The following is a 17,065-nucleotide window of genomic DNA, read 5'->3' on the forward strand; positions in this document are numbered from 1 at the left end:
TTGCAGTTTCTCCATAATGCACCATTCGGAGAATCTTTTTCTTTTTGCTATGTAGCATTCCCTTGTGGTAGGTCTTCTTGCCTCCCTGAGCACTGCCATTGTGCTTGCCGGTAGTTTGAGGTGTGCAAACTCTAGGTCCTCAGGAGTCATGCCGCTAGGCTGAGGCTTTCTGGCTCTGGGTGTAGCACCCTTCCGTTCAGCATTGTTAACAGGTTCCTTCATTTTGGGAATCTGTGTGCTGGTGCATGCGCCATCTCTTTGGGAATCTGTGTACTGGTGCATGCGCCAGCTCTACTATTTGTGAGAACCATGACTGTCTGGCCCACTGAGATGCTATTATTATCAGTGACATGTTGCTGATCCTGCATTTGCGGAGTACCCTGTGCATCAGTGGTACCAGGAGAAAAGTGTATGCAAATGTCTTTGACCATCTTATCCATAGCGCATTCCCTTGTGACCGATGGTCTGGCTGTCTGGATGCGAAGTGTTGGCATTTTGGTATGTTGCAAATAGGTCTATTTGTGGTGTACCCCACTTCCGGAATACGTTCTGTATTTCCTGTTGGTTGATTTCCCATTCGTGGAATGCTGACGTCTGTCTGCTGAGTCTGTCTGCTTCCACAGTGTCCTTTCCTGGGAGATGTATTGCTAGTCGGTCTATCTTTAGTGGAATGGCCCATGTCCATATTTCCTGTGCTAGCCCTGCTAGTGCTACCGATTGTGTTCCTCCTTGTTTGTTGATGTAGAACATGGTTGTGGTGTTGTCTGTTTGGATCAACACCCTGTTCCTGTACAGCTCCTTCTGAAAGGCTTTTAAGGGTAGGAACACTGTCTTTAGTTCTAGGTAGTTGATGTGCTTGACCGCATCCTGCTGTGACCATAGCCCCCTCACCTTCAGTTTGTTCATGTGCGCGCCCCAACCCAGCTGGGAGGCGTCCGTTGTGATATTCACTGTTGGAGTTGGTTGTGTGAATGGTTTCCTCTGTGATATGTTTTCCTTGTTCCACCTCGCTATTTCCTGATGCACTGCGTGTGTGACAACCACTAGATCTTCACAACTCCCGGTTGCCTGTGACCATTGCTGCTGTATCCATTCCTGGAATGTTCTCGTGTAGTCGAATATATTGAACTAGGTGAATGCAGGACGCCATCATTCCCATCAGCTTGCTCACCGTCCTCACTGTCAGAACTTGCCCCTTGCGGTAATGACGTGTTTCCTTCAGTATCGCCAATGTTTTCTTCCTGCTGGGGAACACTGACTTGTATGGTGTCGATCTCTGCCCCTAAGAATATCTTGATTTGCTCCGGTTCTGTTGACAATTTTTCCCAATGGATTGAGAAAGCCAGTTGTGTCAGTGTCAGAATGACCTGCTGGATGTGTTGTTTGCATTGGCTGTACGAACTGGCCTTTACGAGCCAGTCATCGAGATAGGGGTATATGTGTATTCCTTGCCTTCGTAGTTGTGCTGCGACAGCTGCTAGGCATTTTGTAAACACCCTTTGATTTGAGTCAGAATGCCAGTACTGTGACCTGGTAGTGACTTTGGTTGATCACAAACCTTAGTATACATTTATGCTTGATGGGGATGTGTAAGTATGCGTCCTTTAAATCTATAGTTGCCATGTAATCCCCTTGAAGTATTTGTGGTATTACCTCTTGTAGGGAAGTCATTTTGAATCTTTGAGTCTGTATGAAAGTGTTCAAGAACTATAGATCTAGGATAGGTCTTAGTGTTTCGTCCACCTTTGGCACGAGGCAGCAAATTGAGTAGACCCCTTTGTTCCTCTGGTTGTGCGGGACTATCTCTATCGCCTCCTTGCTGAGTAGTTCTTGCGCCTCTAGTCGCAAGAGCGAGAGATCCTTCGCAGAGTGTGCCCTGCTTCTTGGTTTTCTGTTTGGAGGTTTTTTCTCTAGCTCTATACAGTATCCGTATTGTATGATGTTTAGTATTCATTTGTCTGTTGTGACCTTCCTCCACTCCTGGATGAAGTCTCTTATTCTGCCCCCTACTGGTGTTGTGTGTTCGAGGTACTGTTTGTCATGGAATGTCCAGTTGCTGCTTTTTCCTATGTCCTTGTGCCCACCCCGAGGTGTTGCTGTGTTAGCTTCATGCAAAGTCACTTGGAGGGAGGCTGTTGGTCTCCTTTTCGTGTGTGACCACGTCCGTTTGCGCGCCCTCAAAAGGACTGTGTTCAGGGATGGTACTGCCAGTTCTGCTGCTGCTGGCCTTGGTTGTTCCCTTGATAGCCTTGCTGAAACATTTGGTGCGATGTGGTAGGCACGTTGCCCCCCCCTACCACCTGGTCATGTTGAGGGTGTGCCCCTTCTCATCCGTCTGAACTGCAGCGCTCCCATGGACCTTGCGGTCTCGTTTTCCTTCTTGGGCTGCGTTAACTTGTTGTCAACTGGTGTGCCAAACAGTTGCTTCCTGTTAAAAAGTGTGTTTAGGATGTTGCTTTGTACCTCAGGCTTGAATTCAGAAATTTGGAGCCATGCGTGTCTTCTCTCGTTCACTCCTATCATCATTAGTCTGCTGGACGTCTCGGCAGCATTCAAGGCTGATTGCAAGCATGTGTTCGCCATGCTTTTGCCCTCTTCTACCAGGTTAGACGCTCTTTGTTGGTACTGGTCTGGTAGATGCTTTAGGAGTTGCCCCACCTCCTCCCAGTTCTGGTATGCGTGTCTTTTGATCAGGACGTTGGAGTTAGCGATGCGCCAATGGATTGCTGCATTTCTCTTCACATTTCTTCCTGTGAGACCCATCCTTCTACTCTCCTATTTTGGAGGTGGTCCGGCGTTAGTGGGTACATTGGCCCTTTTCCTAGCCGTTGCTGGGATTATGGAATCGGCTGGTACCGACCCTTGGATGTATGCAGGGTCTTTTGAAGAATGTTTATACTTTTTCCCTGTTCTTGGAGTCACAGCTTTGCATACTGCTGGTTCCTTAAAGGCATCTCTTCCAAGGTCCAGCACACTAGGGAGCATGGGCAGGAACTGGCTCCTAGTATTTTGAGGCAGTAGAGTTTCCAGGAGAAAACATGCCTTGGGCTTCTCCTCCATCTTCACCCAATATGTCTGTGCAGCCTTTTGGACGACCATATTGTAGATCCCTATGTCGTCTAGCGGTGAAGGCCTCAAAGGGTATGTGTCTACCCCTTCTTCCGGTGATTCAGCGTTGAGATCCTGCCATTCCAAGTCTTGTGCCTCCGAGGACGTTGAATACTGGTAGGACTGCTGATCCTCGTCGCCTTCGCCCTCACAATAATAGACTTCCTCCTCTAGTTCCTCAACCGGTTCAGGCGTTTTCAGAGGTTCGTCGTCCTCGTCGCCTCTTTCGACTTAGATCAAGGGTTTCGGCGGGATGGTGTATTGGCTCATCTTTTTATCGAAGTCCCTTTTCCGCTGCAGGATGCTCGCCATTTCGGCCTCGAGCCTCCTCTTCTTCCTTTCCATTTCGGCGGCATGTTGGGCGTAGAGAGTTGGCGCGCTGAGCTTCGGGGACGTCGAAGTAGATGTTGGCCCTTCTTTCCTCGGTGTCGAGGTGTCATTTTCGAGGGCAACCTTCTACAACCTGGGCTTTTTGTGGGCTTTCGTCGTCTGGGAGTTCTTTTCAAAGCATCCGCTCGGCTGACTGTCCTTGGTTGCGGTTGCCTTCGACAAGTGGTTCGGCAGCAATGCTCCCTTTGAGGACTTTGCTTCACTCCTACGAGTGTCGCTCGGGGCTTTAGCTTCATCCTTTCGAGTGCCGCTCGAGTGTTTAGGGGTCGACGACTCCCTTACCTCCTTCGACGTCTTCTTATGGACCTCGACGACCGTGCAGTCCTCTAGTCCTTCGGCGATGTTGTTTTCTTCCTCTCTGCTGGAGAGGCCCAAGTCTCGGAGCGATGGAGGTGGCCCCTGCCCCTACATGTCGTGGTTCGCCCTTCCCTGCCTCTCTCTTACTCTGTGGGTCTTGTGTGTGAACACCGAGCACGCGTTGCAGTCCTCGCTGTTGTGGTCGAGCAGCAACTAGAGGTTGCAGACTGAATGCTGGTCCTTCTGGGCGTATTTGTGGTGGCAATTGGTGCAAAACTTGAAAGGTGTTTAGTCTATCCCCGCGCTCAGCGAGCCCCCTGCAAGCGCATTCTCCGTTGAACGTCGAGATCTCTGTCAAAAACCTTCTCCCTCGTCGTCCCAGTTACCAGACCTGTAGTCTGGTGTAGTTGAAACTTTAATTTTTGTCTATTTTCTTCTCTTTTCTTTGATTCCTCTCCCAAAACTCTGGAACTCTTCGGTAACGATCCAGACCCAACAGCGGAAAAAAGAATCTGAAGATGGCGACCAAAGGTAGGAGCTTCCGGAGGAAGCACGTCGACGTCACGAACGACACCAAATGGTGGTATGTCGACCCCCACATGGGCCACGAATAAAAAAAATAAAAAAATAAAAAGACTACAATTCCGGACCCAACCACTAGATGGCGGAATAATTGCACAGCATAGTGAATCCAGAAAGATTCAAGATGCAAAACAACATTAACAAAATGTATAAAATAGCACTAACTTAAGAAGTAAAACAGACACCCCACACCACCCGTACACACACATCCTCAATCTCAAACCTACTAGGAAATATTACAAACTTCATACCCCACGAAACCCCCTGAAAGAAATACCTCCAGGAGCGCCAAACTGCTTTCAGGATCATATAGAAGCAATCTACCAAGTCCACATCAACTCCCTTCTTAGAGTGTAAATCTATCAACGTAGCATCACAATTTCTTAAAAGAAATCATGGCATTAAGCCAGGACATAGCAAATTCCACATCCCGATCAGCCACAGTATAAAGCTCAACAAGAAAACCCCAAGCTATACCGATACCTGGCGAAGTATACCCCCATACTTCTTCAAACATTGGAGAAGCCATCCTACATACTGAACCATCTAGTTTCTCTTCCGATACTAACCCACGTTATTTAGCAGGGGCGGCTGGCGACATTTGAAAGTGGTGAGGCGCAAACTGATTTGCATACTGCGCCGTAGCGAGCGAGCGCAAACCCCTTACGTGGGGCTTGGGGGCCCCCCCCCCGAGAAAATTTTGAAAAAAGAGAAGAAAAATCGTGCATTTTCAAGCAAATTTGAGAAAGCAGGAAGGTTAATAAAGCAATTGTGAAAGTGCAGTTATTACATTATTAGATGGCATAACATAGGTAGCTGCTTATTCAGTATAACCACAGAGCTTCATACATTTCGGTCTATTACGCTGCTGACACTGACCTATTTACATCATATGCATTTTGTGATCTGCATCAGGTACATGTTCTTTGCAGCAGGCACATTAACCTTCTGCTGCTCTGCGCTTTCCATGAGCCAAAACTTCAACTAGACAAAACTATGATCTCTCTCTAGGCAGGCACAACTTGGGCATTGCCTCAGTACAGTGCACATTGCCGCAGTACAGAATGCTTCAATTAATCTCAGCCACTGGCAATCGCTCGAGCGCATCCGATGGCATCAACTGGAACAACAACAAAGTGTCACCCTAAGTGGGATGGGTATGTCCAGATCTGGGCCCCATGCACCGTGTGCTACTGGAACCAAGCTATAACTGGCTGAAGAGCGCTAACTAGGGTGAAACCGGTCCTTTGGTTGCTTGCACTCCGGTTCAGGGAGGACCTGGCTTGGCAATTCTGGATGGACTCTTCTCACTGGAGCAGGGGCAAAATACCAAGGGAGTGGGCCTGAGTGATTACCAGTGGTTGAGATTAATTCATGCATTCCATCCATCCCTTTCTTGTATACTTTAGCAATTCAAATACAGCGGTACCGTATGATGTTACCACGACATTTGGAACACCTTAGTAGCACACCTTTTATCCATCCTTGAAGGATGAAAGGCTGAGCTAACCCGGCTGTGAACTCTATGGTAACCGGAATACGAAGACATATCTCCACAAAGCGTCCTCAACCCACTGAGCTATCCTAGTGTCCAAGCACTGAATCTCTCACAGAAGGCTGAAGGGTTGAGCTGCAGGACATTTTTCGTCAGGCCTGGAAGCCGACAGTGGAGAATTTGCTTTATCTGGAGCTGAAGTGGATTTAGGGTCCCTAATTTAACAGCTGGGGTTGGAGGGGGTGGGGGGCGGAGTGTGCTTGGCGCACAAGCTACACTGTGTTCTCAGGCCCCCGTCCCCACAGCCGGCCTTGTGTGTGAAGGGCCCTGTGCAGCACTCAGCGCTGGTACGAAAACAGGGCGAGCAGTGTATTCTTGGAGGGAGAAAACCAACTGCGCTGATTCGTGGAGTTTATTATTATACCCAAAAAATGTACTGATGGTCAGAAGTGCCAGTATTCATGTGAATCCATAGATCGATTCTGCAAGCAGCCTGCACCATCAGCAGACAGGAGAGGCTCTTCTACCATCTGCCTTCCCTTCTTGGCCTGCCAAACCCGGTTCTGTGTGGGAACCCTTGTATTCCAGTGATAGGAGTTCTCCAACAGTAAGACGCCTTCCAACGCGGGCCTCAGTCGTAGGAGGTGTGAGGCCTGGGCTTTTACTTTGAGTCTGGGATGGGAAATCAGCTAGATCACTTGGACAAATCACAGAGCAGATAATGCTGCAGACAGAGGCAGAGGGAAGAGGCAAGCTCCCAAGGCCAAACCCTTGTGCTCGCCCAACCCCGTTTTGTGTAAATAGTCCAAGGGTGAGGTGAAATACTAGGCGGGGGAACGTCACCCTTTCCCCTCTCCCGGTCAGAAAGCCTCTTCCTAGTTCAGCTAGATGCAAGGAGGGAGCAATGCATGACAGCACGCTCGCAGCCAGCATAACCAACCACGTGTGGGTTAGGAGGTTGGGATTGTGGCAGACGGTAGCATTACTGTCACCAATTCACCCCAACCGGAAAGGCAGATGGACCCTGAAAATCGATCTACTTCCAGTTATCCTTTAGGGACTCTTAATTTTGGGTCAGATGAGACAAAAAATATTCATACTCTAATCATCCCCTGAATGAGGTTCACTGAGCTTGCCCCCCCCATGCCCATGGTATTCTATGCCTTTAACTCCAGCAAAGCATTTGGCTGACCACTGCTTCCTCCGAGCATCCCTTTATTTTCAACAATTATGTGGCGCTGCTCACTGCACCAGAAAGTGCGGGTCGGGTACTACTCCACGATCATGTGGCTCTCTCCGATATTCCGCATCGGGTTCAGTGCTGTTAAACTTGTTTTTTTAACGTGCCTTTTAATCTTGCCCATTTAAACTTACTCTTTATTTGGGTCTTAAATCTCTGCTCCTACAGACAGTGTAGGAACGCCCATGCTTTAATGTTGTGCTTCCAGTCATGACTGCTGCAATGTTTGTTGTCTTCCACCACCCACGCGCGGCACCCAATAATGGATTGCTGCGCGGTGGACCAACCAATCCTGGCGCTGCATGCAGCGCCTGGATTGGCTAGGGGGGCAGAGTTGCCATTCGCCCTTTCAACCCCGGGGGCTTCAGCCCTGGGGTGCTGTATAAAACAGCACCCCTTGGGTCCCTTTCTATGGGAAGAAGATGTAAAGCGCATGTGCGGGCTGATCAAAGGCCCCAAATACATTTGCGCAGTCTGCTGCAGCTGAGTGTGTGGACTGTCACTCAAGCTGCAGCAGCCCAGCCCTACCCCCTGGCCGCCTGGCGCACTACGATTGTAACGAGATTGTTGTCACTCAGTGTCGGGCGGGGCGCGAGCGTGAGGAACAGCGCGGTCAGCGCATTAGCGCAATCCATAATGATGAAGAATCTGAATCAGTAACTTATGCAGTGCTTAACGCGGTGCGTCCACGGTCCACGAGGCTTAGTGGGGCTACGCCCCTACGCCCCAATGGACGCACCGCGGCTGTTCTTTAGCAAAGAAACACAACAGTACTATTTCCACTTTATAGTTGCAAATCTTAAACTTCCCTCGAAGCGGGGCATGTTCCTGGAATCTTTTATGGAGGGCCAGGTTTGCCATCTCCTCAAAAAGCCTAATGTTCACTTAGAAATGCTGGAAAACCACAGGCCTACCTTCCTCACCAAGATGTGTATCCGATCAGAATTCTCTAGTAGTTTTCTTGTCTTAGAATATTTCCACTCATGTTTAATGTGGTCCCAGCACTAAACATTGTAAAAATGCTCTCTGATTAAGGAAACTCCTACTGCAAGACACACCTTGACCTGTCAAGCATCATTGAATTCCACTGAAACCTCTTGTGATGTAAAGCACAGTAGGCACAAACATGTTCATTGCAGAAGGCGTTCCCTGAAGACAAAGCTTGTCTTACTCTTGGCAGAAGTTGGGTCATTTACAGCACAGACAACAATGCAATAAACGGAAGCAGGAAAAATAAATCTCACCATAATTCTCAGAACAAGAACCAGATTTCACGATCTTTATGTACCGGTTAGCTTTTGTGCAGATGTCAAGTTCTTTGTAGAGCTAGAAAACAAAGAGAAGAAAATGTAAATTATCTTCATGAAGAAATATTTCATAGCTTCCCCGAGGAGGCGAATATTGCGTGCAATTTTCCCTACCATGATCCTCGGAATACTGTTCTTTTTATTCTTTCAGTTATGCCCTCTCTTGCTAATTGCAGCGTGAGTGTCCCTGGTTCCCTTTCTTTTTGTGCCCTTAATAAGGCTTCATATTTTACACTATCTCCTTCTTGCCTCTACATAACTCTGCCTATGATTTCTTCAGCTGTATGTTGAATAAATCTAGGCTATCTCTCCTTTTTCAGTAGTGCTTCTTTACAGAACTGCTAACGTACAGCTCCAAGTGATAGCTTCATTGATTGGCCCACTTTACTGGTTGCCACCACTGCCTCCATTCCTGATATTAGCACATAGTCACGTTCCCCATCATAGTCCTTAAATTAATAAGTATATCACACTCACATGAATTGGATTCAGAGTAGACAATGCTATACTAAGTGATGGGAGTTTTTCCAGCCACCTCTTAAGATTGTCGCGACCTAAACTGATATTATTGGTGCTGTGTTTACATAATAGGTAAAACTCAGTATATGACGGAAGCGACTACAATATAGTTCGGGCTGAATCCGTTTGTTCCATTGTCATTATACAAGTAGCATAAACAGTGGAAAATTACCTTAACAAACAGCTGTGCAATGACAACAGTTTATTAAAATCTGACACACACACAAAAAATGTATAAGCAAAAAGCCGTTCGTATCTTTTGCAGAGTCCTAATGGTGCAAAAATTTTTCTTTGATTTGGATTGGTTGCAAAATGTATTTGCTCCATTCCATATTATACAAGTAGCAATAAAGCAGAAACGAATAGTTTCTTACCTGTCGGTGTAGTTTTGCAGCTTGAAGATCTTTCTGGATTCACTATGCTGTGCATATTCCGCAATCTGGTGGTTGGGTCCGGATTCGTAGTCTTTTTTCTCTCTCTTTTTTTTTTTTTTTCGTAGCCCAGGTGGGCGTCGACGTCCCACCATTTGGTGTACCTTCGGTGACGTCGGCGTACTTCCGGCGGAAGCTACCACCCTTGGGCGCCATCTTCGGATTCTTTTTTCTGTCTCTTTTTAGGTCGAGCGACCTATCTCAATGCGCATGCGCATTGAGCGGGAGCTCGATATATTGTGGCTTAAACAGAGCTTACCGAGATCAGGCGATTCCCAGGCGATTTCTTCCAGTGCACGTGAAAGCGCGTGCACAATGCCACCAGCCGCTTGCCTCGCATTACCACATCAAAGGCAAGGCGGCCTCGTCTCAGGCCCCTGCTGCTTCACACCCTCATGCCGCTCTCCCCGCTCCGCCCCCTCCCCTGCCCGCCGTGTCGCATTTCTCCTCCGCCGGCCGTACCTTCACTTTGACGGCCGCAGGCCGTCTCTCGTGTTTCTCCTTGTTTCTTTTGTGTTGAGCATTCCTTGAGAGTTAATGTGTTTTTGAGCCATCTCCCTCCTGCACGTCTCTCCCCCTGTGTTATTCTCTGCCACCCTCACCCTCCATGTTCTCTATTACCCGAACCCTCACTTTTGCGCTCGCCCTTAAGCTTCCATATTGTTTACCTGTTTCTCCTTCTCCCATTTTGCTTTCGTGTCCACCTCCCATCCTTCTGTGTTGCTTTCACATTCACCCCACTTCCCCAGTGATGCTTTTGCGTTCGTCCCCCACAACCGTGTTGCTATCTTGTTCATACCTCCCCTGCCCAGTGTTGCTATCTTGGTCATGCCACCCCTGCCGAGTGTTGCTTACACATTCCCCCATGTTTTTCCCCTCCCCCGCTGGTTTCATTTCCCACTTGCCCCGAATCACTTTAATCACTTTGCCTCTTTTAACCAACTCTGTTATGTAGCTAAATAGGAGAAAAAAAGCACCTGTGTCATTTTGTAGACACGCCAAGCATCGTGCCTGCACGTCCAACATAATATGGGCAGATGGTAAAGGTTTTTCTTTATTAAATATAACTTTAGCCACACAGGCTGTCCCGTTTAATAAATTGTAATCTGCCCCTAATGTAGCCCGGCGGCATTGTTAGCGCCTCATCAACCCCCTGCCCTCTTCCCAGCTTCCTCGCACCTCCTGCCGTCACGCCCCGTGGACTCCCCGCCCACAACAAACACCTAACCTTCTTTCCGCCCAGGGGGCTGCCCCGGTCGATCTGATTTAGGGCCATGGTTTAAATAGGCCTGAGGTGAAGGCCCAACTATGCGCCCTTGGTATGGGTTGGCATTTAATAGCGTTAGACGCAGGCTGCTACCGAGCAGCGCTCTTGGCACAGGCACTCATTCTTTGACAGATTAAGACCTGGATTTTTTAGCACCTAAAATGACAATGAGGCCAGAACATGTACGTTTACAGGGACAGCTACTTAAAATACTCTATTGTTCATCCCAAACGATATCACAGTATTGAAGAGGAGCCGTCGGAAACTTACGCCCAAACCTTCCGGTTTGTCCTCATTCCACATTGCACAATTGCAGAGGATCCAGACTACATCGTAGCATTTGTTTTTACGTCCGTGAGTTGTTTGTTTCCGCCTTACTGCAAGAGGATACCCGGACTGCTGAGTCACGCAACGTTGACTTTCGAGTTTCGTTACCTTCTGGTCTGATGCCTTCATGAACACCGCACTTTTCATATACTATTAAGTGCAGGATGTGGCCTAACCGCCAGGATGTTGTGTTCCTGTATTTTTTTCTTGTAGCACGTTACTCTTATATGCTGCTTAGTGCATACTTTTAACTGAGTTACATCAAGGTATTCGGGCCATGATTGAGCAGCGGGGGTTGAGGATGAAGGCAGTGCAGATTTCTCATAGGGCCTGCCACAGATTCAAACAAGCATTGACATAGCCAATAGGGCTCGCTTTTGGGACATTCTAAGTATTTAGTTATGCAGCACAATATCCTTAGTGCAACAACATCAACTGTTGCATGGCTAAACACTTATAAGGTCCCGAAGGCGAGACCTATTGGCTATGCCAATGCTTGTTCCTTTTCTGTCTTTGTAGTGAATCCATGGCTATGTTTGTTAATCGTTTTTTCAACGTAATTCTTTTCACGTATCTTTTCACGTATCTTTTAAGTTTCAACTTGCTTTCTTTCTATGTGTTTCCACCTTCTTCTCCAGCCTCATCTTTCTGGCGGAGGTGGGTGGGTTCGCTAGTGAATCCAGAAAGATCTTCAAGCTGCAAAACTACACCGACAGGTAAGAAACTATTCGTTTTGCAGCGTGAATCTTTCTGGATTCACTATGCTGTGCATAGATTTTGTAGCGGTTTTCCTTGGGTGGAAGATGAGCGTTGGTTGTTGAATATATGTTGAAGCACTTTCTGTCCTACTTGTGCTTCTTTGTTCATCTGTACATCCACGCAATAGTGCTTAGTGAAAGTGTGCACTGAAGCCCATGTTGCCGCCAGGCATATGTCCTGAATTGGTGTGTTGGCCAGAAAGGCAATTGTTGCTCCTTTCTTCCTGGTGGAGTGGGCCTGTGCCCCTCCAGTTAGCTCCTGGCCAGCTTGTTTGTGGCAGAATTGTATTGTCTGTGCAATCCATCGCGCTATGGTGTTTTTAGTCACTGGTTTGCCCATGTAACTGTTTGCGAAGGATACGAAGAACTGTTCTGTTTTCCTGTGTTCCTTTGTTCTCTCAATGTAGTGCATCACAGCCCTTCTAGCGTCTAGGGTGTGGAGTGACCTCTCTGCGCTTGTAGTGGGGTTTTAGAAGAAGCTAGGGATCTGAATACTCGGATTCATGTGGAACCTTGACACCACCTTTGGCATGAAGTGTGGGTCTGTTCTCATCACGACCCTGTCACTGTGTATCTGGATGTAGGGTTCTTGCAGTGTGAGTGCCTGCAGTTCGCTCACCCTTCGTAGCGAGGTGATTGCTACCAGAAAGGCCGTCTTCATTGTTAACATTTGCAGTGATGCTTTGTGGATGGGTTCGAAAGGTGCTTACATGAGCTCCGTCAGTACCACATTTAAGTTCCATGACGGTGGCGGCATTCTCTTTGGCGGCGCTATTCTTTTAGCTCCTTCCAGGAATCTTTTTACGACTTGGGATGTGAAGAAGCTTCTCCCTGTTTCTCCTCTTGTGTATGCCACAATCGCTGCCAGGTGCACCCTCAGCGAGGATGAGCTTAGCTTAGCCTTAATTAGGTGCGTGAGGTACCTTAGCACCGTGGATTACTTGGTCAGTTTCCTTTGGAGCTGTTTCTTGCAACACCATTGAGTGAATCTTTTCAATTTTTCCCCATAGCACTTGCGTGTGCTGGGCCTTCTCGCCTCTCGTAGCACCCGCAGGGTGCTCTCTGGTAGTTTTAGGTGTGCAAATTCTAAGTCCTCAGGAGCCAGGCTGAGAGGTTGAGGCTCTCTGGCTCTGGGTGTAGAATTTCTCCGTTTTCCATGGAGAGTAGGGCTCTTCTTTTTGAGAACTTGTGTGGTGGCCCCTGCGCCATCTCCATTATCTGAGAAAACCAGGTCTGTCTGGCCCATTGTGGTGCCACAAGCATGAGCGTCATGTTGCTCTTCATGCATTTGTTGAGAACCCTGGGGATCAGTGGTATCGGGGGGAAAGCGTAGGCAAATGTTTTCAACCAGCTTATCCATAGGGCATTCCCCTGGGACAGTGCCTCTGGTTGCCTGGATGCAAAGTACTGGCATTTTGCATTCTGGTGTGTTGCAAATTGGTCTATTGTTGGCGTGCCCCATTTCCTGAATAGTCTCTCTGTTTCCTGAATATTGAGTTCCCACTCGTGGGACGCTGAAGTCTGCCTGCTGAGCCAATCTGCTTCTACATTGTCCTTCCCTGGCAGGTGTATGGCTAGCAGGTCTATTTTTAGTGGTATAGCCCATTTCCAGATTTCCTGTGCCAAGCTTGACAGAGGGAACGATTGAGTTCCCCCCTGTTTGTTTATGTAAAACATCGGTGTGGTGTTGTCTGTTTGTATTAGCACCTTCTCTTTGTACAGGTGTTTCTGAAAAGCCTTGAGGGCTAGCAACACAGTTTTCAGTTCCAGGTAATTGATGTGTCTGACTGCATCTGTAGGGCTCCACAGACCCCTCACTCTGAGCCTGTTCATGTGTGCGCCCCACCCCTTCTGGGATGCGTCTGTGGTGATGGTCACTGTTGGGTCCGGTGGTGTTAGAGGTTTCCCTTCTGTTATTCTCTCCCTGGTCCACCACCTTATCTCCTCCTGCACCCTGTGCGTTACAACCACTAGATCCTCCCAACTTCCTGTAGCTTGTGACCATTGCTGTTGTAGCCACTCTTGGAGTGGTCTCATTTGTAGGCGTACATTGGGGACCAAGTGTATGCATGATGCCATCATCCCCAAGATCTTGCTCACAGTCCTCACTATCAGAGCTCGCCCCTTCTGGTAGTGACGTTTCTCCCTCAGTAGGCTGAGCGTTCTCTTTTCGCTCGGTAAGACTCTGCATTGGACGGTGTCGATCTGGGCTCCCAGGAAGATCTTCACTTGCTACGGTTCCATTGAGCATTTGCCCCAGTGTATGGAGAAACCCAGGCTTGCTAGTGTTCTTGTCACCTGTTCTGCATGCTCTTTGCATGTCCTGTAAGAGCTTGCCTTTACCAGCCAGTCGTCGAGGTAGGGGTACACGTGTATCCCCTATCTTCTTAGGTGTGCGGCCACTGCCGCGAGGCATTTGGTGAACACCCTTGGTGCGGACTTTAGGCCGAAAGCCAGGGTCGTGAATTGGTAGTGATCCTCGTTTACTGTGAACCTTAGCATGTGCTTGTGCTGCCTGTTCATGGGGATGTGCAGGTACGCATCTTTGAGGTCTATGGTGGACAAGAAGTCCCCGGTCTTTATCTGTGGGATGATCTCTTGTAGGGACGTCATTTTGAATTTCTGAGTTTTTACGTATTTGTTTAGGAATCGTAGGTCCAGGATGGGTCTTAGACTTTCGTCCACTTTTGGCACTAGGAAGTAGTTTGAGTACACTCCCTTGTTCCGTTCTTTGAAAGGAACTCGTTCGATGGCCGCTTTGAGGAGGAGTTCTTTGGCTTCCTCTTGCAGTAGTTGCAGCTCTCTTCCCGAGTGCTGTCTTTTCTTTGGTTTTCTGTTTGGTGGCCTTTTTTCCAACTCTATGCAGTATCCGAACTGCATGATATTGAGTATCCACTTGTCTGTTATTTTCCTCCACTCCTGGAGAAAAAATCTCAATCTTCCTCCTACCGGCGTTACATGTTCCTTTGTGTTTTGTCCGTGTAGGCCTCTCCTCTCTCTTTTTCCGTGCTCCTCCCCCGGAGGGTTTGGGTGGTGGAGCACCTTCTCCCGTGTGAAGTCACTTAGAGGGTGGTTGTTCACCGCCTCTCCTTCTTTGGCCCCGTCCATTTCCTCTTGACCGAAAGGACTGGCCCCTGCTTTGGTAGTTCCAGCTTTGCCTCTGCTGGCCCTGGTTGTCACTCTGTTGCCCCTGGTGGAAACTCTGGTGAGAATCTCCTCGCTGACTTCCACCTCTGCCGTTGGGCCTCGGTGTAGGAGTGCCTCTTCTCATCCCCCTGAACTGCAGGGCCCCCATGGACCTTGCCGTCTCGTTGTCCTTCTTCAATTGGGTGAGCTTCTCATCAACTGGGGCTCCGAACAGTGCTTCCCCGTTGAAGGGTGTGTTCAGGATGTTGTTCTGAACCTCAGCCTTGAAACCTGAGATCCTGAGCCAGGCTTGCCTTCTCTCAGTGATGCCTATAGCCATCAGTCTGCTGGATGTTTCTGCCCCATCCAAGGCTGTCTTCAGGCACGAATTGGCGATGCTCTTCCCCTCTTCCACGAGGTGTGATGCCCTCTCACGGTATTGTTCTGGGAGGTGCTTGAGCAACTGTCCCATCTCATCCCAGTGCTGGTATTGATGCCTATTCAGGAGGGCGTTGGAGTTCGCCATCCGCCAGTGCGCTGCGGCGTTCCTCTCAATTTTCCTGCCAGTTAGATCCATCCTCCTGCTTTCTTTGTCAGGTGGAGGTCCAGACGTTGTTGGGACGTTTGCCCTTTTCCTGGCCGTTGCAGCGATTATAGAATCTGCTGTGACGGATCCCTTGATGTAAGCTGGGTCTTGGGAGGAGAATTTGTATTTCTTCTCCGTCCTCGGCGTTACTGATCTGCACGTAGCCGGGTCCTTGAAGGCTTCCTTCCCCTGGTCTGTGATACTCTTGAGCATGGGCAGGAACTGGCTTCTTGTCTGTATGGGGAGCAATGTCTCGAGCAGGAAGTCTGCTTCTGGCTTCTCCTCCTCCATCTTAACTCCATAAGCTGCTGCCGCCTTTCTGACCACCTCATTGTATGCCCCAATGTCATCCGGTGGCGAAGGCCTCGAGGGGTATGTTTCCACCGCCTCCTCTGGGTTTTCGGCCTCGATGTCCTGCCATTCCTGGTCTTGGGCCGTCGAGGAACCTGAGCCGTAGCTTGACTGCTGTTCCCCGTAATCCCCTTCTGTGTAGTAGAGGTCTTCCTCCTCTTCGTGCTCCGAAGGTTCCGGAGTTTTCGGCAGCTCTTCGACGTCGAACTCCTCGAGCTCCTCGAGCTCCTGTACCACAGCGACGGTCGTTGCCGGCTTCGAGGGGATCTTGTAACTTCTCATTTTTTCATCGAAGTCCTTCTTTCTCTGAAGGATGTTCTCCATTTCGGCCTCGAGCCTCTTTCTCTTTCTCTGTATCTCTGAGGCCTGTTCGTCGTCGAGCGTTTCGGCCGCCCTTTTTGGCGGCGCCGTCGACGTCGAAGCTTTCTTCGGCTCCTTTTCTTTCGACGTCAAAGTCGAAGGCCCTTTTTCGGGGGCTTGCTTCGATGACCTTTGCTTTTCGCTGGTCTTCGGCCTCCGGGAATCCTTCTCGGAGGATCCGCTGGGCTCTTTTTCGGAGGATGCAGCTTCGGTCGTCGATTTGTTTGGCGCCGGTGCTCCTTTCGAGGCTCCGGGTTCAGACTTTCCAGAGTCTGCCTCTGGTTTTCGAGGCCCTGTGGGAGTTTTCGGGGTCGTAGACTCTCCTACCTTATTAGGCGTTTTCTTATCGGTCTCAGCGACCGTGAAGTCATCTGGGCCTTCGGCGATGTTGTCCTCGTTGTCTGTGGAGAGGCCAAGTTCATAAAGCGTCGGGGCTTGGCCCTTGCCCTGCATCGTGTGGTGAGCCGTCCTCTGTCTTTCTCGAACTCGGAGTGTCTTCTGAAGACGTAGCAGGCGTTGCAGTCTCTGCTCTCGTGGTCGATAGGCAGGCAGAGGTTGCAGACTGGGTGCTGGTCTTTCTGTGCGAACTTGTGGTGGCAGTACTTGCAGAATTTAAAGGGCGTCTTGTACATCCCTGCGCTCAGGGGGCCCCCTGTGTGCGCATTCCTCCAAGGACGTCGAAGATTTCCAAGTTCTCTCCTTTCTTCGTCGTCTCTTCTCTAAAGGTCTTCTTCTCCCGATCTTCTCAGGTCTTCTCTGTTGAAGATTAGCTATATTTTCTCCTTTCCTCCTCAAAAACTTCTGGAGCTTCACGCGACGATCCAGACCTAACGGCGGAAAAAAGAATCTGAAGATGGCGCCCAAGGGTGGTAGCTTCCGCAGGAAGCACGCCGACGTCACCGAAGGTACACCAAATGGTGG

The 17,065-nt window shown here is 49.0% G+C and overlaps 1 protein-coding gene across 1 annotated transcript in view; it reads right to left on the reverse strand.

Moving 5' to 3' along the window:
• The window catches only part of TIAM1 (TIAM Rac1 associated GEF 1), a 444,435-nt gene that overhangs the window by 142,423 nt on the left and 284,947 nt on the right, over positions 1-17,065 (reverse strand). Inside the window, exon 12 of the mRNA XM_078658396.1 lies at positions 8,357-8,438. Within this exon, the coding sequence (XP_078514522.1) occupies positions 8,357-8,438 (82 nt within the window). The remainder of the gene's footprint in view (positions 1-8,356; positions 8,439-17,065) is intronic.

This window comes from Lissotriton helveticus, chromosome 8 (genome assembly GCF_964261635.1).
Source record: "Lissotriton helveticus chromosome 8, aLisHel1.1, whole genome shotgun sequence".
Classification (NCBI taxonomy): Eukaryota; Metazoa; Chordata; class Amphibia; order Caudata; family Salamandridae; genus Lissotriton; species Lissotriton helveticus.